This window comes from Perissodus microlepis, chromosome 15, assembly GCF_051167445.1.
Source record: "Perissodus microlepis isolate ML-2025 ecotype Zambia chromosome 15, ASM5116744v1, whole genome shotgun sequence".
NCBI lineage: Eukaryota > Metazoa > Chordata > Actinopteri > Cichliformes > Cichlidae > Perissodus > Perissodus microlepis.
This window is the reverse complement of record NC_140475.1, coordinates 21,159,771-21,181,566: the sequence shown is the minus strand read 5'-3', so window position 1 is coordinate 21,181,566 and position 21,796 is coordinate 21,159,771. Positions and strand designations below refer to the sequence as shown.

Here is a 21,796-nt window from a genome sequence, read left to right as displayed (position 1 = left end):
CTCAGACCACTAATACATCTTATCTGTGTTTTTATCTAGCTGCTCAAAGTGGTGACGGCTGCAGTATCACTTAGCTTCTTTGCGGACGTAAAGACTTGAATTCCATCACAAACTAATTTGTGCTGCAAGAAACATGATCAAACACACTTTCTGCTTTTGCAGAATAAACTACATTTATAGAAGAGATGCATTCATGCAAACATTTATTTCAGCTCATAGTTTTCACACATTTAACTTCCTCTATTCTCCTCTACTGGAGTCCTCCCTGTGACGTACTGAAATAACAAACTTGCAAATTGCATCGAATAAACGTAGAATGTGGAAAAGCTTTTTCATATTTTTGATGTTTAAAGGCAAGTTAGAGATCTTCCATACTGAGAACCAAATTCATTCAGCAAGTGTGTTGTTGATGTCACTATGAGGAAGTGAGTAGGAAGTCAGTGCTGTACTCATCTTTGTTACTGCCTCACTTGTGAACGTGAGAGCAAGAGTAGAGACTGAGAGAGACGGAGAAGCACGATGGCTGAGTTCAGATGGATTCAAATACTTCTGTTCCTGATATTCATGCTTCAGTTTAAAGGTAAGAACAAACAACACATTATAAATAAATAACCTGATGTTACATAACTCATTCTCTAACTGAGGCAGCCATGTTTTGTTTGCAACTTTCTGTTGAACCTTTGAAACCAGAGGTGAGCTAATTCTCACACTAACTATGAACATCACAGTCATATCCATGTTACAGTTTATTTTGCAAATGTATTTCTCTTTTCCACAGCAGCAGTAACTGGACAACATGGCCCCACATTCCTGGTCAGAGTTGGTGATGAGGTCACTTTGCCTTGTCAAAATGTGACAGTTGGTCAGCCTGAGTGTGGCACAACTGACTGGATCTTCAAACGTTTGAATGTTGCTGTGTCAGTCAGGCTGATTCATCGCGGTTTGATTGAAGAAAAGCAAAAAAATACATCAGACAGACTGAGTGTTACAGCAAACTGTTCTCTGGTCATAAAGAAGATCACAGTTCATGATGCTGGTCAGTATAACTGCAGACACTACACACCACAAGACCAACAACACTGTGGAAAATTATGTTCTTCTCTGTCCGTCATCAACAGTGAGTATTTACATCATCCTTTCAGATCAAAATATCCTGTTAGAGAAACAAACTAAAATCTTACAGTAAGTATGACCACAGTGATGAAGTTAATTATCTTTATTGTTTGTTTTTCTCTCTCAACATGTCTCCATCTGTATGACTGAAGTGACTGAACATGAGAACAATGGTAAAGTCATCTTGTCCTGCTCTGTGTTGGAGTATGATCCATGTGCACACACAGTACAGTGGATCTATGAGGGTGAAGAGAAATCCTCAGACATGCAGATATCACCACGAGGCTGCAATGCCACTGTGACATTTACAACATCTCATCTTAATCAGAAGTTTTTTGAGCCATTAAAGTGTAATGTGACGAGTAAGGACAGTAAGAAAGTGCAGCTGTTTCCTTTCAGCCGTCAGTCCTCAGGTGGGACAACAGGTGAGGATATTAACCTTAATAACACAATAACACAAAATAGAAATATCACACCTGTTTCTGTCATGACTGTTGTAAAGATAACAAAGTTTGTCCTAAGTGAACACTCTTCTTTTTAAATTTGTGAATTTGTTCAGATGGGGATAAATCATCAGATGGAGGTAATGGCCAAATATTTCTTTCTGTCCATCTCTTTGTGTTATCATTCATTTTTTACCTTGCTCAGTCAGTGTCAGTGTGTTTCAGTCTCTTGTTACAAGTTGTTGTTTTCATCTCATCATAACTGCACCAGTGACCACATTAACATCATCATTTGGTTTTACAGGTTCATTATATCTGTCTGTTATTGTTCCTCTATGTTTAGTAGCACTCTTAATTGTTGTAGCATTCGTCAAATGGAAGAAAACGAAAGGTGCGAACATTTCCAGATTAAACATATCAGCAACAACTGTTTAATAAAGTTTACATTTCAGTGTGAAAATTACATTTCTTTTCAGGGAAAAAAACACAAATGGAAGACAATGCTGTTGGTTTAAACACTGAAGTAAGTAAAGATGGCAATGGCTTTACTGTAAAAAAAATATAGGCATAAAAGATAATGTGAACATAAAATTATGAACATAAAACAAAGTAAATAAACAAACAAAGTAAAATAAACAAAGTAAAACATCACAAACAGCTGCCTATCAGTATGTTAAATCCTCCCTAATAAAGCTAATTCTAATATGTTTTACCAGTCCTGGGTGTAGTAGTAAACCCAGGACTGATATTTATGTACGTATGCAATGGAATAAAATATGTAATTCATATGTTACTTACCTGTGTTTGTGCAGGGATTAGGTTTAAACCCAGCTGAGATTCAGTCTGATCCAGGAAACAGTCAGGAGATGGTGAGATCAAACAGTATCAGGAGTTACAGTTACTCTCAGAGTAACTATGATCTTTGTTCGATATATGATGATAATGATTTAATATAATTATTTAAAGGTTTCATTCTGTTGTGTCCACTGTGTAGGATGATCTTGAGGATGGCGTTAACTATGCTTCCATCAACTACACTAAGAAGGCCAACAGTAAGGCCAGTGCTCAGGTAAGTGTTTATGAGAGTGACATTATTTACAGCATGATGAGGTTTTGTGTTCGGTAAAATTTGTTGTGTCATTTTCCTTTTAGGTCCACGATGATGAAGGTGCCACTGTGACATACAGCACCGTGAAAGCTCCCTCAGCTTCTCTTGAAGTCTCCACTGATCCCAACAACCTGTATTCCACCATCACCAAACAAGATATTTAAAGATTACATGTTTTAATACTGTTATTTGGATCTTAGATTTAGAGTTATATTGTCTACTTCAACATTACATGGGTATACTGAATGGTTTATAAAATAGCTTTAGTTTATTTTACTGTCTATTATGTTTATTTGTTGTTTATGGTTTTAGAAAATAAATGAATAAATGAATAAATAGATAAATTGGATTACACATGCGCTGTTTCCTGTGCTTTACTGGAATTTAACACTATTGCAGGGCTGCTAATTTACTTTCTTGTAATTAATAGAGAAACAAAAGCAGAAGCTTATGTAAAAAAAAAAGCCAGTGATAGTTAAAAGACTGTGTAAACTGAGCTTTTTATAGCATTATCATGAACATTACCAGACCTCAGTAGCATGTTTGTCTTTTGACTGTTTCTGCCAAAGTTGTGTATGTTGAATTTTAATTTTTAAAAAAGAGGAAACTACCAGACATCTGCTGCTATTTCCACATTCACACAGTTTGAGCTGCTACCAAGAAATGACACCTCCCTCAGTAACACCCACACTTATCACATGTCATTATTTCATAAGGCAGTTGGTCAGCTTTTTTATTAATACTATATTGAGTACTAAACTTTTCAAATATAAGAAATCTTAACAATTATACAACCTAAAAAGTCAGTGAAGTCAGCTGCACTGGGTAACTGTGTAGTTGCTTATCTATTACTGCGTGCTTTTGTTTTGTTTTTTTAACCACAAAAACACTTCCTGTTTTAGTGACAGAAACACTAAACTTCAGTAAGAGAGATCAGCCTGCTTCATTTTATAGACAAGAAAATGTGTACTTGATACTGGCAGAGAGAGCAGTATAGTGAAATAAGACAACACAACGTGTGTGTCATTGTGGCAGTTTCTGTTCCTGACTGTAGGAGGAACCCAATACTCGTCACCCACTTGATTAGGTGGTGTAAATGTCTAGTCAGTCAATCAAGTGGCAGCACAGTCAAACCGAACATCAGAACGGGCAAGAAAGGAAATTTAAGTGAACATAACTGGTCTGCCACCTGAGCCACAGTTCACCGTGCTCAAATTGTCTCCAGATCTTAATCCAATAGAGCATCTTTAGGATGTGGTAAAGGGGAGATTTACATCATAGAAGTGCAGCTGACAAATCTGCAGCAACTGTGTGATGCAGTCATGTCAATATTGACCAAAATCTCTGAGTGTCCACGGGTCAAGACACTGATATCTGTATTATCCAACTATCCATCCTCTTCCGCTTATCCTTCTCAGGGTTGCGGGGAGGCAGGAGCCTATCCCAGGTACCAAAGGGTGAGAGGCAGGGTACATCCGGGATATGCTGCCAGTCTGTCACAGGGCTAACACAGAGGAATAAGTAACCATTCACACTCAGATTCACACCCACATTCACACCTATGGGCAAACTAGAGTAACCAATTAACCTAATCCCACTAACTGCATGTCTTTAGACTGTGGAGGAAGGTTATCCTATTACAAGAGTTGTTTCATTTAGTGTCACTTGTTTGTGACAAGTAGTGAAAGTATGAATGAGTTTGGGATGCAAAATAATTTTGAATTAAAATAAGTTAAGTTTGAATGATTGAAGTGACGTTTCTTTGTGGCCTGAATGTTTCCTCACTGAAAACTCAGCTCTCTAGCTCACCCTGCTGAAATAGCAGAGCCTAGATTTTCCTTCATCATCAAAGTTGAATGGCGCCCACTTGAGTTCGATTTTGATCAAGCAATGTACCAACATGGTGCCCAAGACTGTTGAAAACTATAGTGCCATCTGCATATGTGAGTAGGGATTCAGCTACAAGGGCTGCACCTTCCACCACATCATGCACCGGTTCACATGTGTCACCAACCACAACTGGACTGGAGGGAAGTCCATCTACTGTTAAACACATTACTATTTTAGTTTGGGAAAGTTGGAATTTACCACATAAAAAAATCTAAATAAAATCAGTTTTTCTTTTTGAGATTGAATTCCCTGTTAATTATTGATATAGAAACAGATACTCTGATATTATGAATAATTAAACAAATATCTGTACTTTGGTGGAGAGTTCTGGTTTACTTTAATGTGAAATACTTTTAGTTAATGTGACTGTTTTTGCTTAATGTGTAATGGTAACTTTTTACGTCCACTGCAGAGATCAGGGGCAACAAGTAGTAACACATAACATTTTTTATAGGAGTAACTATTCAAAGGTTCCTGCAACTTTTCAAACGCAGCTATTTTAGTTTAGTTGTAAAACTCTGGAGGACATGTCATTGTGATGCAGCACAACAGTATTACATTTATTCTTAAGAAAAACTACATATGCAAAGCTGAGCTTAAACAAAATACATTTCTGTACTGCTACTCTATATCTTACCACAGAGTGGCGGCAGAGAGTCTTCAGAGATCGTGGAAAGAAATCAAAATATTTTATGGATAATATGCTTTCCAGTAAATGAGCAGGATAACTCCAGCATTATGCATGTGTCCTTCTCATTTTACTGCAATGACAAAAGTACTGACTGTACTGTGTTTGTTTTCTTGGCTAACAAGATTTGCAGTTTGTGGATTTTTAAGCTTACAATTCAGATGATGAAACTGAAACAATTAAACAAAGTGATAAAATTAGCATTTTTCATATCTGATATGTAAAACACAACATACTGTATAAATATCTTAACAGATGTGTGAACTGGACAATATCAGAAGAGAGTATTTGTCTTTATAAATCCTTCATGAATGGGTTTATTGTTAACCATAACAAGAAGTTTGCTTTGCTTTATGTAACTGAAAACTTGGTGCTTGAATCAGATGTGACGCCATCATTTTTACAGTTTGAGAAAGTTACACACACACGCACAGGGATTCAGTCACAGTAATTAGTGTGTGTGTTGAGCATGAAGACATTGTAGCTGTGGGGGTCATTAATGCAGTTAAGGACAAAAGGCTGTCAAATAAAGTGATTCTGCTTCACTGACGCGTCCCTACAGGAAACATTCCAGACATGAAAAGTTCTGTCTGTACCAAAAGACTAACAGAAGATAAAATGAAGTAAAAGAAATATAAGTATGGGCAGTGGTGGATTTTTAATATGGGCGACATGGGCAGTCGCCCAGGGCGGCATCATGGCATTGACAAAAAAAGTTCCTCTCACCTACGCTGCCCCGACATCATGCCCGTGCATTTTAGGAATTGCACAGGCACCGAACGGTTTTCTATCGCCCATTTGTGGGGAGTAAGGGCGCCTTTCATTAACGAGGTGTGCCTGCAGCTTGCTGCACAGGGAGGAGAGGGGCGGGGCGGCGGGGGTTCTCTGGCTGTTTGGAGTAGTGCCTAATAACCAAATAAAAATAAATAAATAAAAACAAACAAACAGGGCTGTCAATGTTAACTCCGTCATCATGATTAACACAATTAAAAATTTTTTAATGCAATTAATCCATCTGGAGCACAGAATGACTCAAAATCAATGAAATGTCAATGCATTTTGGGCAGTTTGTCCAAAGTTTGTCCATTCTGCGCTCCAGATGGGTTGATTGCATTAAAAATTTGAATCACGTTAATCGTGATGATGCCGTTAAGGCATTAACGTTGAAAGCCCTACAACAAACACAAAAACTGAAAACATTGTGATATAGATTTATAATTTGCACCGATGTGTTTTCTAAATTTTATCACACACATATAACCTAAAAGTGAGCGCGAGGGCCCTCGGAGCGTCTGCTTGCTGCTGCTGCTCACACATCACCTGTCGAAAGGGGAGGGGGCGTGCTGCTTCCAAATAACGATTCATAATATTGTAAATCCAAGTCCATTATGTATTAATTATTTTCCTGGGTTGTGTGAAATCCCAGAAGAAAAAAACTCTATACAACCCGAATCTGTGCACTAAGGTGTAGGTCTATTACTTTATGTTGTGGGGTTGGGTGTTGATAGTGGAGTGCAAAATTACTAATGGAAGATGGACAAGAAAAGGTCAAATTTGCCATCAAGTCCTCAGTTTAGAAAAAAAGAGAAAAGAAGAAGAGGAGAAATGAGCAAAAGATACAGGTAAGCAGATGTGTCTTTGGATAATGGCAGGTTATGTATTCTGAAACAAGATAACATTTATAGGGATTCGGAAAACTTCTGTTTACCTTTGTTAGCTACTTGGCTATGATAGTAAACAGTAGACAGACAATAAAATATGTTAATGTAATCCTTAATATGTTTGATGTGTGTGAGTGTGTGTCCGGGGGGTGGGGGGAGTGTTCGCCTAGGACACCAAACAGGCTGAGTATGGGTTAACTCATGAACCTCATAGACAAGTAGCTCGTTCTCTAAAACCTCTGAACGCTGTCACAATCTTATTTTTAAAAACACAGATTGCAAGCTATAGTCATTAACTTTGCCTTATTTTTGATGAAATATAATTGCAAAATTATTCTTTACTCCATTACTTTTAAATGTAAAATTCCCTAGTTTGACATATAGCAATGATTCCTATCCCCAAACTCACTGGCATCCCTGAATGAGAGTAATTACATCATCAAGCATATAAATGGACACATTTAGCTTTCTTTTTTTCTTACCCTTGTCAAGAATATGACCCAATTCAAGTATCCAATCACAACCCAGTGAAAATCTCCTGAGCCAATAGGATGCCTGGTGACACCCACCTGCATGCATAATAATAAGAAGCTATAAAATAACATAAGGGGGGTAAACCTGCAGAAGCTGCAGCTTGCTCAGTGTGCTTTGGAGATAACTTTGCCTCTCTGCAAACCTTCACCATGGTCGACGCCTTCTGTGCCACTTGGAAACTGATTGAAAGTGAGAATTTTGATGAATATATGAAAGGACTTGGTAAGTAACGAACTTTCTTTTTTCCTTCTTTTTAAATACACATATGCAATATTCTTTTGCACAAAAAAGTTTTGTGATTAAAAAGAGATGGAGATTCTTGTAACCCAGATATATTATCACCCCTGTCCTTTACTTAGGTGTTGGCTTTGCCACCAGGCAGGTTGGTAATGTGACCAAGCCGACTGTAATCATCAGCCAGGAGGGAGACAAGGTGGTGATACGCACCCAGAGCACCTTCAAGAACACAGAGATCTCCTTCAAGCTGGGAGAGGAGTTTGATGAAACCACTGCTGATGACAGGAACTGCAAAGTGAGTTGACAATGAATGAATAAAAGAAAGATTAACAGCCTTTGATTGTGGTCTGGTTATCATTAAAAAAAAAAAAAGTATTTCAAAGTACAAGAAAGCAAAATCCAAATTGTATGTTCACTGTGGTGATTAAATGCAAATTCAATCATTTTACACTCGTGTCAGTGGTTGGGTTCAACTTTTAACTGGACTTTAAATTAAATATTTCTTCAAATCATTTATAAATTGCATTATTTCTCCACTTCTCATGCAAAATGCATTCCCTTCTTTTCGTCTTTTCAGTCCACAGTGACTCTGGAGGGAGACAAGCTGGTCCACGTCCAGAAGTGGGACGGCAAAGAGACCAAGTTTGTCAGAGAAATCAAGGATGACAAGATGGTCATGGTAAGACAACCTTAATCCATATATATATGAACATTTGCTGTATATAGACTTTCTATACTTTTTGGGTGCACTTTTGGAGACATACAAACAACATGTTTTTTTTATAATGCAATTCCTTGAATTAAATGATTATCAGTTGCTTTCTGAGCCTAATAAGCTTTGTAACAAGATAAAATTGATTTTGATGATTTTATGCAGTAGATGAGGTGATATGTCCAACCAAGACTGATTTACAATTGGCCTGGAATATTCTCATAACAATTATATGATGATTTGCTGATTAAGCAAATGAGGATTCTTTTATATATATTTAATTAAGTAAACTTGAGAATCATACTTTCTGTCCTCTCTCCTGTGCAGAATCTGACCTTCGAAGACATCCACGCAGTGCGCACCTATGAGAAGGCATGAGTGCTCTGAGTGACAGCCTCCCAAAACTGTCCAAGAAGTGATGGGTTTATAAATATTGTTGACTGTATGCTTCTCTTTGCACTTCATCCTCCTCCATATGTAAAAGCAAGCTGCAAGCTGCACAAATTTTATAAGTTTTTTTTATATGAATACATTTCTGTCATGATGGATGGATCATCTTTGCAACCCTGTGTGGAAATACAAAATAAAAAAGGGAAAAAAATTATTTATTATTTGCCTCTTGCTTGATGTAGTGATATGGTGTTAAACTGAACAGCTGAACAGAATCTAAGAGACAGGCGAAGGGAAAGCATAATGTACACAAGATAATTGACTATCAAATTAAAACAGAAAGTGACTAACAAAGAAACCACGACTAAGACATACAAACTCAACAAAACAAACAGGGAGACCAAACATCCCCCGAGACCAGACACGACTGGAGAGGCAGAAAGGGAACTAACATGCTCAAACAAGAAACAAAGAACTAGAAATATAGATAACCAAACCTCAGAGGCACTAGAAATACAAAACTCTAGACAAATAATATGGAGCTTGAACAAACTTATTCCTTAAATTAAAAACCATGAATCATTAGTCCACAGCAAAAACTCAAAACACTGGATCGAAGACCCAGGACCATGATAACCTTAATCTCTCAGACAACTTTGCTCCATGCTTTAGATGTGATCACATATTTGATTCACTTAGCTCTCGTGGTTTTAATTACCAAGTACTTTTAGGTATTGAAGAGCAGTCAGTCTTTCCAACAATTGTTCTTCTCCTCCTACTATGAATCAGCAAATCAAGGTAATCAGTGTTCACTGAAATACTTTAAAATAAAGAAATAGTCTTTGTTTAATCTGTTCATAGGAACATCTCTATGCAGAGCAAAAAGAGAGAGAGAGAGAGCTAATTCTAGTGGTAAAAGCATTTCTATGAAAGAAATCAGTATTTCTATCATAATGTATTTGATCGGTTTACGACTGCGATTAAACCCCAGCTGGTGCACCATTCAGATATTCAGGAAATAACTTCTGAAAGCAAACTGTACCTTCAGCAGGAAACACAGCCACAGTTAGAGATTATTCATAGATACATCCCTGAAGGGACTTGATAGAGACAAAAAAAGTATGCAAAACAGATATCACTCAGGGGAAATGTGAAGAAGTGCTGTGTGGTTATTTTGGAATAACTGACCTTTAAATCCAAAAAAGCCATATCCTGTAACTCACAATGCTGGGAGCAAATCATACAAGTATAACTAGATTTTATTTATTTATATTAATTATGTGATGTTAATGTTTACTCAATTACACTGACTCAGTGAATTGTTTGAATGATTTAAAGTAGCTACAGGTCAGAAAAAAAAGAAAAAGCTTGATAGTACAGATTATACTTTATAGATGAAAGGCATCACTGCGAACATGCAGAGACAAGTGGGGTTTTTAATTATTCTAAAAAAACAGCTGACGACCTTTTATATTATATGTTTGTACGTGGCTGTAACATCAAATAGGACTTAAATCTGACTCAGACCAATTTGTCGTGCCCATTTTTTCTGTGTCTGTTGTTGACTGAGTAGAATACTGGTGTCTGCATACAATGTGCAGATGGGTCCTAAAAATTGGTAGTCATATGTATGCTTTAGACAGCCCTTCATGGTGGGGACAGTGGGTCCTGGCTTCGGGTAAGGTGATGTTCCAAAGTGTTGTCATTGTGGACCCCAAACCTACTTTTCCCCACCCTGTAGTTGAGTGTGGGGGATAAGGGTCCTTACTGGGCCAGTTGTTGGCTTTTTTCTTTTACAGATGGTCCTCTATCTCCTGGTCTTATTTATTCTAGTACTGGTGCAGCAGTTTGCGATTCAATGCACTTTTTATTTGTACATATGCTCCATCCTTCTATTATATTTCTATTATATACTCTCTCCTATTTTATACCCCCCCCCCCCACACACACACACACACGCACACACACTCTTTATTTTATCTTTCATTTTCTTCTCTGCTGCCTATAAGCTTGTGTGAAACTTAATTTAGACTTGTGTTTGTAAATGAACCGTCCCATGTTGTGTAGCTTTCTGGATTTTATATTTATTGGGCTACATATTTATTTAATATACAGGCTATACAGTACACAAGATCAAAACTCACATGTTTTATGTAACTAAAGTGTGTAATTATGTGGGCTACAGACAATAATTAAGTTATAGACTATATTTATATGAAAATATAATGTATATATATATATGTATAATGTATACTTACTGCATTTAAATTATTTTAACCACATGTAACCACCTGCATAGGTGTTTGAAAAAAAAGGCTTTGATTTTGCCACCCCATTTGATTTCTTTGCCACCCTCAAGCCACCCTAAGAAAATTTCTCTAGATTCGCCCCTGAGTAAATGTACTTACATAACTTTACAAGCACAAATCCTCCAGGAATTTGACTTCATTTTCATAAGTTCCTTCCCCTGCGTCTTAAAACACGGAAGTCACGTGACCATTCAGTCGCTTTGCTTCCTGTTTACTTCGGGATAGGGGCAGTAACATCATTGACAGCTAGCTTGAAGTGTATATAAGCTATGTGTTTCCCGGTGCCGTCGGTTTTAACGCTCTGAAGATGTTGCGTTTGTGTTTTCTGCTGCTGTGTTACAGCGCGGCTCCGCTTACAGCGGCACCGACTGGAAGACGTTACCTGGCGAGCACAGGTGAGCGAGAGCCCCGAAACCTCCACCGTTAGCGACTTTGCACTATTTATATCTTGTGTTACTATCCAGGGACTCAAAAGCTTATAGTCCTCTGAACTGTGCAACGCACAGCTTTTTTTCTCTGATAGAATTCATGCAACAAAATAGAAAACATGAAATATAAAGGTGGGAATTTTCTTATCTTTCATTTAGACACAAGACATGGTGGGTTTGAATTTAGGGTGAATATTTGCAGTTAAAGTTATATATTATATATATTTGGTGAAAACTTTACAGTTGAAGACTGCTATTAAGTTAATATACAGTATATATAAGCCTTGTAACTATGACCTCAGATACATTGAGCTCACAAATCAAAATAAAATAGTCACTGACATCGACAGGCAAAGAAATGTTAGTCTGTAATTCTAGTATTGGATGAATCAAGTGGTTTAAATTATTTTTTGCATTTTACATTTACATTTTCATAAAAAAATAAAATAAAAATACCTCAAAAATCTAACAGATTTTTAATTTGGTTCCATTCTAATTTCTGTTTTTGTCATTCACCATCACTTCATCTGTCCAGGGAGGTTTTGGCACATCACAGACCTCCACCTGGACCCCTCCTACCACCTGACCCCAGACCCCAAGAAGGTTTGTTATTCCTCCAAAGGAGTTCCTGCCACCAATCCCGGCCTGTATGGAGACTTCCTGTGCGACTCACCTTTCCGCCTCATTGAGTCCGCCTTCACTAACATGGCATCGCTCACACAGCCAGAGGACTTCATCATTTGGACTGGGTTGGTACTCTGATGAGGGAGAGAGAGTCTTTATTTTAGCTTTAAAAGGCTTTGCTGTGTTGCCTTCATGCAAATTGTGGGTTAACACAGATTCATTTTTTTCAGACTTGTGATTTACAGATTATAGAAACCATAGAAGTGTTTTTGGATTGGTTTCACATCCTCATCCTACACTGCAGCAGCAGTCATGTACTTCTGTGTGAAAGTATGTGATCTGTACTTTTTGGGCTAAAAGATTGAGGATGTTTGTTAGAATACATTTTTTACTGTTATATTAGTAATAGTAAAAACAGAGACATTCAAGGTAGATCACAATTTTATATGGCCCATATTTTCTTTCTCAGATGTAACAGCTCGTGTATATAGTGCGATTACCAATTCAAGATTTCAGTTCATCCCATATCTTGATTCATTTTCAAATAGTTGCAAAACTAAAGACATTTTTAGCTTCAGCTGTTCTTGACACATAAAATTAAGACTGATTATAACATTTTACTACTTAACATTACTGTAAGTTTAGTTCACAGTATCTAAGAGTATGAAGACAACAGTACTCTCTTTATGGAAACTGAGACTCAGGGAAAAATATATTTGATCATATTCGTATAGAAATCTTGCTATAATTGTAAAATGTGAATTTTAGAGCGTTACTGCAGTCTGCTTATTCATCAAAGTCACCCAGTGTATCAACATTGATATATTCAGTTTGCAGCGCGATACTAAGTTTCATGTAATTATACATTTAAAACACTCCGCTTGTGAATAAACTCTTTTAAAGCCACAGCTTTGGAAACCCCAACAAAAAGTGGTGGTGGTGTCATGTTAGAACTACATGTTCTTAACAGTAAGTTAGTCTTCACCTCTTATATAGTTAGTAGCTTTAGGTTACAGGAACCATTTCCAGTTTAACCACTAGTTCCATATTGTTCCAGTCAGCACAGTCGATTATCAGTCCTGTTCCTCAATCCTGAGATGTTTTTATGACACATTGCAAAACAGTGACAAATTTGTGACAGTAAACCCTTTTGCAAAACTCAGCCATGCTCAGGGCTTTTTCCTGTCCCAAATACATATAGAAATTAGTTAAAAGGAATCAGAACTATTAAATAGGATTGATAATAGTATTGATATCATTAAAATCATATCGGTGTTCATATCAGTTACATGAACCTGTAGCAAGAACTACCTTGCTACAGGTGTTCGAGGCTAAGTTTGATAAACATTCTGCCGAGATCTGTTTGTCCTTTTTTTCTCTAAAGTCACATCATGCTAAGTTGTACACCATCAGAATTAATAGAGATTGTAATGTTTAAGTTTATTTTTTTAATCTTCTTTGACTTGTCACCAGTACCTGGTAGTGGTTTGGAGAGTTAAAGAGGTGACATCATAATGTTTGTGATTAGTGCAGAATTTCCATTGTCACAAGTTTTTCTGTAAGAAATACACCAACCATAGATGCCTTCATGCGACTCAACAGGAAAAGTATCACTTCCTGAGATATTATCTGGCTCACATCTCATTAGAAAAACCCACAATTTGTTTTCCTTTTGTGGGTTTTGTGCGCACCAGATGGGCCTCATCCATCACGTGATCAGAATAGAGTGCTGTGAAAAGTGTTTGCCCTCTTCCTGATTTTATTTTTGGCACATTTGTCACATTAGACAGAAATAACCTGAGTAAACACAAAATGCAGTTTTTAAATGATGATTTCATTAATTAAGGGAAACAAAGATGGCCTAATAACTGGTTATGCCTTTGCTGCAAGAACTGCAGTCAGTTGTTTGTCATAAGTGGCAATAAGCCTTTCACATCACAGGGGAGGAATTTTGGCCCACCCCTCTTTGCAGAATTGTTTTAATTCAGGTGTATTGGAGAGTTTCCGGGTGTGAAAACAGAAACATGGCAATTACTTTTTCATAGATGTTTAATGAAGTTTGTCATTTGAGCTAAAATGCTGAATCTTACAATTTTATTTTCTCATGAATAAATAAATAAGTGCAATTATTTCAGAGTGCCTACTATATTTAATAGTACTGAATAAAATCATGCAATCCCAGTCAAGCACTGAAGCTTCAGGTCTGAGAGATGAGCAGAAGTTATCTACTCACTGTGAAAAGTAGCATTAAAGGGAGCTCTGCATGCTTTATAAGAGGTTAAAATAACTAGAGTGAACCAATGTTCACTACACTGCAATAGTGACACAGGATAAGTAAGCGTAGTTGTAAGCGTCAGTCTCAGCAGAATTGCACTCATGCACCTTTTTAATAATCTGCAGCTAATCAGCTAAGCCAGGAATTCATAGGCTTATTAAACATGCTTAAGAGAACGGCTTGGCACTTAAAACTTAAAAAAGACTCCCTGGGGTGGAGGATTAAGTTACTGTGCAAGCAGATTTGTGCTTTATGCTGTTGTTATTGGGCTTTGCAGCACAAGTTTGCCATTTCAACTAATGGGGGAATCCATTGTACAGAGGAATTTACAACATGTTTGCAATATTGGACAAGCCAAGCATGTTTGGAACATATTACAATGTTATGTAGAGGGAATTTAGTCCTGTTAGGAAGTTGGTGGGTTTTCCAGATTTCTGCTGAAGAAATGATGACTGAGCTGCTCCCAGTGACTTTAACTCACTGCAGTTACTGTTCTCACATTTTAATCTTCATTACTGAAGCATTTTATTGTAATAAGCCAAAACAAGACAAGCCATGTTGTTTTTTAATAACAGGCAAATACTGAATTGTTTTCTCCACCTTAATTTTTCTTTTTTGAGGGGTTCTAATGTCATAGTTTTGTCACTGCTGTCAGGAAAACTGTACGATTAGAAATAGATAACGTCAGTAGACAGTAGATTAAGGCTAAATCAGTAGGAAATCAATGACCTGATGTCATTTTAAATATTCTGCTATTATGACTGATCATTCAGTTTTTTTAATAGTTAAAAAAGCAAAGGTTGATCACCATTCATTCAGATAATTTAAGCAACCAAATGTTGGGATCACCATGTGTCTAGAGGTCTTATTTTACTTTGTCTGCATTTCACTGCAAATAAAGTGAAATAACTGGATTTTATTTTCCCCTTTCAGTGACAGCCCACCTCACGTCCCTCCAGATGAGCTCTCTACAGACATAGTCATCCAGGTCATCAGTAACATGACCCAGACCATCAGACAGCACTTCCCCAACCTGACAGTCTACCCTGCAGTTGGAAATCATGACTACTGGCCTCAGGTGACTTTATACAAGTAGACAGCAAGCAGTATCTCAAGCTTTACACGGAGAGCAGTGATGATTTTTGCTCCACTAATGTTCGCCTGATGCATCAGGTTCTGGGATAAAATGAAAGTGTAACTTAAAAATGAGTTGCTGTATGAAGCATTTTAGTTTATGCTCCCATTTTTTTTGCAGAAGTAAATGAGGGAAGTTTTCTTATACAGACTATGAGCATGCTTTAACTCATTTATGTGGTTGGGTAACATCCATCAGTATTTTCAGTTTTCAAGGGTTTATTTTACAATAAGGCTCCATTTAATTTAACAGAAACACTGTGGTACAAGTATTACATGCATATAGCCCCAGTAATAACAGTTGTGATACCAGCTGACGTATATGTGAGATGTCAGGTTGCATTTCACATTTTTAATAACCTACTTTTGGAATAACAATGCATATTTTTTGCTCATCATTGTTCTTAGGACCAGATGCCAACCTCCACTAATGCCATCTACAAAGCTGCTGCCCAGTTCTGGAAACTCTGGCTGCATGATGACGCTCTGCTAACACTCTCACAAGGTACATCAGTCACCACATGTCAGACCAACAAATTCAAAACTTTTCTCTGCATATTAAAGCTTCAACTCTTACTGCTGTGCATTTAATGTAGCCTGACTTCTAAATGGGTAGGTACAGGGTATATACCAGCCCAAACTTCTGAGAACTGTAAAGTTCCCACATGAAGAAATGAGGAAGTTAGAAAACCACTGACCTTTGGCATGCGCTGATGAATACCCTTTGATGCAGCAAGTGTTGCAATTCAGGAAGTTAATGTAAAGTGCAACACGGTGCATACATATGTAAAGGTTTGATGATGAATCAGTCAAGCTTTTTTGGTTAATTGCTCAGAAAATGTGTATGTAGTTGACTTCTCTCAAGCAAACCTTTGTTTGATTTGTGAAACAATCTGTGCAGTGAGCACGTGCAGTTGTTTCTGTAAAACTGGAATAAAGTCATGCATAAAGCATGTCATTCAAAAGTTCAGTGTGTGGCATGACGTTAGGTGTAGCCTTCATTTTTGTTCCTTGTTCTGTTTTTGCAGGTGGTTTCTATTCACAGCTTGCTAAGCCTGGTTTGCGGGTTGTTAGTCTCAATACGATCCTTTACTATAGTCCCAATAATGTTACACAGAACATGACAGACCCTGCGGGGCAGTTTGAGTGGCTGGAAAAAACTCTGGAGAAAGCTGCTGAGAATCACGAAAAGGTTTTCAAGTTTCTACTGCAAACATTTTTTTGTCATATTAATCACCATAGTGATCATCATATTGATCTATATGAAAGATGCCGGATGGTTAAATATGTCTGTGGTTGAATATGCCTTACTTTTCTCTGTAGGTGTACATCATAGGCCATGTGCCAGTCGGGTTCCTGCCCTTTGCCAGAAACATCACAGCTATAAGAGAGAACTACAACGAGAGGCTGGTCACCATCTTTAGGAAGTACAGTCATGTGATTGCGGGACATTTCTACGGACACACTCACAGAGACAGCATCATGGTGCTGCTGGACAAACAAGGTGTGAGAAAATATCAATCAGTATCTTTAATAATGGAGTTTAATATGTTTCTTCCAAGTGCAGTATCACCTTTTCGTTTTTAAGCACTTGTCATTTTTAAAAATGAATCGCAAACCAGTTGTGAGCAAGCAAACTTCCTCTCTAGATAAAACATGAAAAAACAGACAATCTGCTGACTTCCTTAAAGGAAAGGAATCACCAAAATTTTCTTATTTTGTTTTTCTTTTTTATCTTTTTCTGTAGGTCAACCTGTGAATTCTCTATTTGTGTCACCGGCTGTTACACCGATCAAAAATCTTGCGGAGCTCTACTCCAATAACCCATCTTTCCGCATGTACTTGTACAACAACAAGGATTACACTATGCTGGTAAGGAGCTCTGGTCCTACTATCTGCCCATAACTCAATATCTTATTATTGTTCAGATTAAGCAAATGCCTCGGTTTTTAAAATGGTTTAAATATAAAACAAGAGCAAAGACGTATGCAAACATCTTTATGTGATAAAAGATTGTTGTGCACATTATTACAAAATAATGGCAGTTAGTCACCCATGAAAGTGTGGTTTAGTGATGTTTAGTAATGATGGATGTGGTAAAACTTATAGAAGGGTTGGGCCACCATCAGTTTAACTGCCAGAAATGCTGCTGATATATATTCAATAAATATACATTATTTGCAGACCAACCAAGGTTCATCTTGGACCTTAGATTTTTTATTGGAGTTCTAGTCATTAAATAAATGTGCAAAGATGTTTGGAGGTTTTAAAACAGAGAACAGGAAAAGGCCGTCGGCAGTCAGATAAAACACATTATTCTGTCACTGCATATTGTAGAAATAACATTTCCCATTCATATAATTAAAAAAAGTCATAGTGTAAACCACAGGTGTCGAACTCCAGGCCTCGAGGGCCGGTGTCCTGCATGTTTTAGATGTGTCCTTGATCCAACACAGCTGATTTAAATGGCTAAATTATCACCTCAACATGTCTTGAAGTTCTCCAGAAGCCTGTTAATGAACTAATAATTTGATTCAGGTGTGTTGAAACAGGGTGATATCTAAAACCTGCGGGACACCGGCCCTCGAGGCCTGGAGTTCGACACGCCTGGTGTAAACCATTAAAGGCAAAAAACAAAAATGTCCATCTGATATTCTGGAAACCATCAACTGAACACCTAAAGGCAGTGGTAACAATCGTGAAATCATTTGTTACTTGTAGCAATACATCTCTTAAACTAACAGATTGGCTGTGACAGGTTGGACAGATCAGTGGTCCAGTTGGGAAAAGGACTTGCTATTTTGGGGACCAGTGAAATCCCGGGGAGTTTCACAATTAAAGCATAAAAACTTAAAAGGAAAGAGTGTAGGAATACAAAAGAAAGATGAAAACTGTTCAAGCTGGAAAGCAGATGACAAATTTAGGTCAAACTAAAAAAGTCCCGCGCTCCAACACCTACTCTAACTTTTATCTCACTGCTCAAAGACAGAAGCCGAAGTCCTTCTTAATGATTTATCACGGTGTCAACCAGCACACAAAAAACTGTTTGTGGCATTCAAAAAGACTCAAAGACTTTCTTCTTTCTTCTCTTTCGCTCCCTTTTTTGGTGCCTTTCTCTTTCTCTCTGAAGGATATCTGGCAGTACTATTTGAATCTGACGGAAGCCAATGAGAAACAAAGATCAGACTGGACGCTTGAATATATCATGACTGAGGCTTTTGGACTGACTGACCTGCAGCCGCAAAGTTTACTCCAGCTGGGCCTGAGTTTTATGCTGCCGCAGACAAAAAGCTTTGATAAGTATTTTAACCACTTCATGGTCAGCTACAACAACAGCATCATCTGTGATGGAATATGTAAGGTCAGCCAGGTGTGTTCTGTGCTCTTTCTGGACCAGCTGTCCTACTCCAGATGTGTAAAGGGAGATGAACAGACATCCACATGAAGGGTCTTTGAGTGATTTTTCTCAGGAGCCAATAAGACTTCAGTGTTTTTTTTTTTTAATATAATATGTCTGAAATCATAAAAAGGGAAATTCAGTGCACTGATTAAAGTCATAGTATAGCATATTTTAAATGATTTATCGATATTGAATTTTTGATAATAATATTCTGAAGTATTACATTTTGCAAACTAGATGAATGAAGTCAGAAAACGGGAAGCACCATATAATGCCTATGCTGCTTAACATATATTTATATATTTCCCTAAAGAAATGCAGGGATAACTTTTTTAGGGATATTTTTTTTCACCTATTTAATTGTATAAATCTGCAAACATATGCAGATGGGGTCAGGACCAAAAGGTGATTGTAGATAAATGACTGACAATACAGAAAATACAGTCATTTACACATAATGATGATACTGAATTGCTGGTGTCTCATGTCTGTAGTCTCTAAGAACAAAAAAGAACCTCAAACTCGTCTGTGTGTTTATTCTGAGAGGGTGGAGGACGTTAATTGTAGCTCCTAGCTCCATCATGCAAGTTTATTCCATGTAGTCCTCCTTGCACTAATCGATTACAGCCAAACTTTGGATTAAATGCTACCAGATGTCACCCATCACTTGAGTTTATTGTGTTGATTAATCATGCATACTTGAAATATTTCAGAGGAAAATTTAAATGAAATCCTTTAGATCTAAAGAAGGACAGCTCTGCTGTAAATGAGGAAAAAGATTCGGCTGTCTTATAGAAATGTAAATCCAGCTTTTGTTGGCTTACGTTTATATTCTTCTATTAGCTACAACTGATTAGTCAAATCTGGTTTTGATGTATATGATAGTGTACCAGGTCACCAAAAAAAATACTTTAATTGCATAAACTATACAAATTGCTCCATACAGGAACATTAAAGACATTCAGTTTAGTCACAACTTTCATTAATAAAATCACAAGATTAACATAAGATTTAAAAGTTTGAAAATTATGTTTTTTGGGGTTTTTTTTTAATATATTTTGTTAAACTTTTTGATTGTCTGACAAATTCTGACTATACAAGACTAAACCTGTCACATTATCCACTCCTTAATGCTGCATAAACCAGGAGTTTATTCTTCTATTGAAATACATGCTTTAAATTTAATACCCTCAAAAGGACACCAAAGAATAAAACGTGTACAGTAAATATGTACTGTAAGAGAAATGTATCTACCCTGGGTAAAATGTGCATGAATGATAGCATGTTGAGCTGCTGCTTCAGAATGGAATAGCAACAGATGACTTGTCTTGTTACATGTAAGAGAAAATATCGATTTCTTTTTAATGATTATTTTTCTATTAAATAAAACTCTTTATTGAAAAGTTCCATTGACTCTATTGTCCTTGTTTTCACAGGTAGGTTAATAGAGTACTAGCTGTTGCAGTTAATTAAATAAAAAAGAAGCTGAGCTGCAACTTTTAAGAGTGGCTAACTTGAAAGTGACACTTAAACTTGTGCCGGCTAGTTCATCTCTGCAGGAGGGGCGCAGGAACGACGGCTAAGCCCGGATGACCTTCATACTCCCTCCCACCATTAGCCCATGATTTTATTCTTCTCTTGTTCAAACTTTCCAGAAACTCCTCTTGTTTCTCAGCCTCCACTTCAAGCATTTGCCCCTCTCTTCTTCTCACCACCCTCCCAACTCTTTTGTCCCTTTTCCTCCCTCCTCCAATGTTGATTACACCTCTGCTAAAGATTCACAGCACTTTTTTTTTCAATCTGGGTTTTTCCTGGCTCAGATTGAGCCTTGGAGAGTAGACTACAATCAGTCTGTATACAATAAAAACAATGACTCTGTGTTACCTTATTTCACAGTAACATTTTTGAACTCCTGAGTAACTTTTTTAAGCTCCTCATAATGTCTCTTATATTCTGTCCAGAGTTTAGAAAATATTCTTGGGCAGTGAATGTGTACTCTGTGTTATTGTTAAACCTTTCCCCCTCATGTGCCTCTTTGCCATTATTATTCCTGACCAACCCCTGCCTCCCCCACTCAGTGCCTGACAGGACGTAACCGTGGAGACAGAGTTGGTGGAGAGCATGGCGATGGAGAGGACTACATTGCCACGGTAACATGAGTACAGCTCCCAGTCCTGTGAATTCACCCTTTCAGTCACTTTTGTTGGCAGTTATTTAACTACTGAATTGCCAGGCTGATGAAGTCTGCAGTAGAGTATGCATCCCTGTCTGAACTTAAGGCAAGTAAAGGCGAGTTAAAATAGGAGATGATCTCTGAAGGGTTCAGTCAGTGGAATGAATTTAATGAATTGGTGCGAGGTCACAAAATATATTCTTGTAAATTGCATTATTTATGTGTTGTCCAAATTACATAATGTGTAAATTGCCAAACAATAAATAAATAAGATTCCCTCCACAGGGTATCAAAAATGATCCCTAAGAGGAAGAAGAGAAATAGGAGACACCAACCAAGCATGGAGCCAAGTACATCAGTCTGTAGTCTGAGTCTCATAGCTTTGATTATAGTACCCATAAAAGCCAAATTACTAGTTTGTGAAGGGAGTACTACACACTGCAATATGAAAGCTGTGTTTTCTTTTTTTATGGCAACTTCTGTCATTGGAATAGCTTTTATTTTTCCCAAACAAAAATACTGCACAGCAGGAATGAGTCCTAAAATAATAATAACAATATTAACATTAAAACCAAAAAATGAGTTGGTATTTCACAGTAGGCTGAATGATGTCGAAGTAAACTTTTTTTTTTTTTTTTTTTGTTAGATGCCTAAAATAAGGCCTGATTTCACATTTT

The 21,796-nt window shown here is 37.3% G+C and overlaps 3 protein-coding genes across 3 annotated transcripts; all 3 read left to right on the top strand.

Moving 5' to 3' along the window:
* Window positions 1-468: 468 nt before the first annotated feature.
* Window positions 469-2,910, top strand: LOC146372130 (uncharacterized). Its single transcript, XM_084952751.1, has 9 exons — window positions 469-580; window positions 779-1,117; window positions 1,266-1,538; window positions 1,673-1,696; window positions 1,861-1,947; window positions 2,033-2,079; window positions 2,369-2,425; window positions 2,551-2,625; window positions 2,709-2,910. Exons 1-9 carry the CDS (start codon window positions 520-522, stop codon window positions 2,826-2,828), a joined length of 1,083 nt encoding a protein of 360 aa, XP_084808877.1. The 5' UTR covers window positions 469-519; the 3' UTR covers window positions 2,829-2,910.
* A 4,600-nt stretch (window positions 2,911-7,510) lies between these two features.
* On the top strand, window positions 7,511-8,939 carry LOC146372129 (fatty acid-binding protein, brain). Its single transcript, XM_084952747.1, has 4 exons — window positions 7,511-7,659; window positions 7,797-7,969; window positions 8,252-8,353; window positions 8,714-8,939. The coding sequence occupies exons 1-4, from the start codon at window positions 7,587-7,589 to the stop codon at window positions 8,762-8,764; spliced, it is 399 nt and encodes a 132-aa protein (XP_084808873.1). The 5' UTR covers window positions 7,511-7,586; the 3' UTR covers window positions 8,765-8,939.
* Window positions 8,940-9,091: 152 nt separating this feature from the next.
* smpdl3a (sphingomyelin phosphodiesterase acid like 3A) lies at window positions 9,092-20,353 on the top strand. The gene is made up of 8 exons (XM_084952719.1): window positions 9,092-11,480; window positions 12,049-12,262; window positions 15,346-15,490; window positions 15,955-16,051; window positions 16,575-16,738; window positions 16,870-17,050; window positions 17,294-17,418; window positions 18,677-20,353. Exons 1-8 carry the CDS (start codon window positions 11,393-11,395, stop codon window positions 18,989-18,991), a joined length of 1,329 nt encoding a protein of 442 aa, XP_084808845.1. The 5' UTR covers window positions 9,092-11,392; the 3' UTR covers window positions 18,992-20,353.
* Window positions 20,354-21,796: the final 1,443 nt, after the last annotated feature.

Bases quoted from the DNA above. Each gene is read 5' to 3' on its own strand.
- LOC146372130 (XM_084952751.1), top strand. From the start codon at position 520: ATGGCTGAGTTCAGATGGATTCAAATACTTCTGTTCCTGATATTCATG. The intron at 1,118-1,265 runs GTGAGTATTTAC...GTATGACTGAAG, and splicing joins TTCTCTGTCCGTCATCAACA to TGACTGAACATGAGAACAAT. The intron at 1,697-1,860 runs GTAATGGCCAAA...TTGGTTTTACAG, and splicing joins GGATAAATCATCAGATGGAG to GTTCATTATATCTGTCTGTT.
- LOC146372129 (XM_084952747.1), top strand. From the start codon at position 7,587: ATGGTCGACGCCTTCTGTGCCACTTGGAAACTGATTGAAAGTGAGAAT. The intron at 7,660-7,796 runs GTAAGTAACGAA...TCCTTTACTTAG, and splicing joins TGAATATATGAAAGGACTTG to GTGTTGGCTTTGCCACCAGG. The intron at 7,970-8,251 runs GTGAGTTGACAA...TCGTCTTTTCAG, and splicing joins CTGATGACAGGAACTGCAAA to TCCACAGTGACTCTGGAGGG.
- smpdl3a (XM_084952719.1), top strand. From the start codon at position 11,393: ATGTTGCGTTTGTGTTTTCTGCTGCTGTGTTACAGCGCGGCTCCGCTT. The intron at 12,263-15,345 runs GTTGGTACTCTG...TTCCCCTTTCAG, and splicing joins GACTTCATCATTTGGACTGG to TGACAGCCCACCTCACGTCC. The intron at 17,419-18,676 runs GTAAGGAGCTCT...TTCTCTCTGAAG, and splicing joins ACAAGGATTACACTATGCTG to GATATCTGGCAGTACTATTT.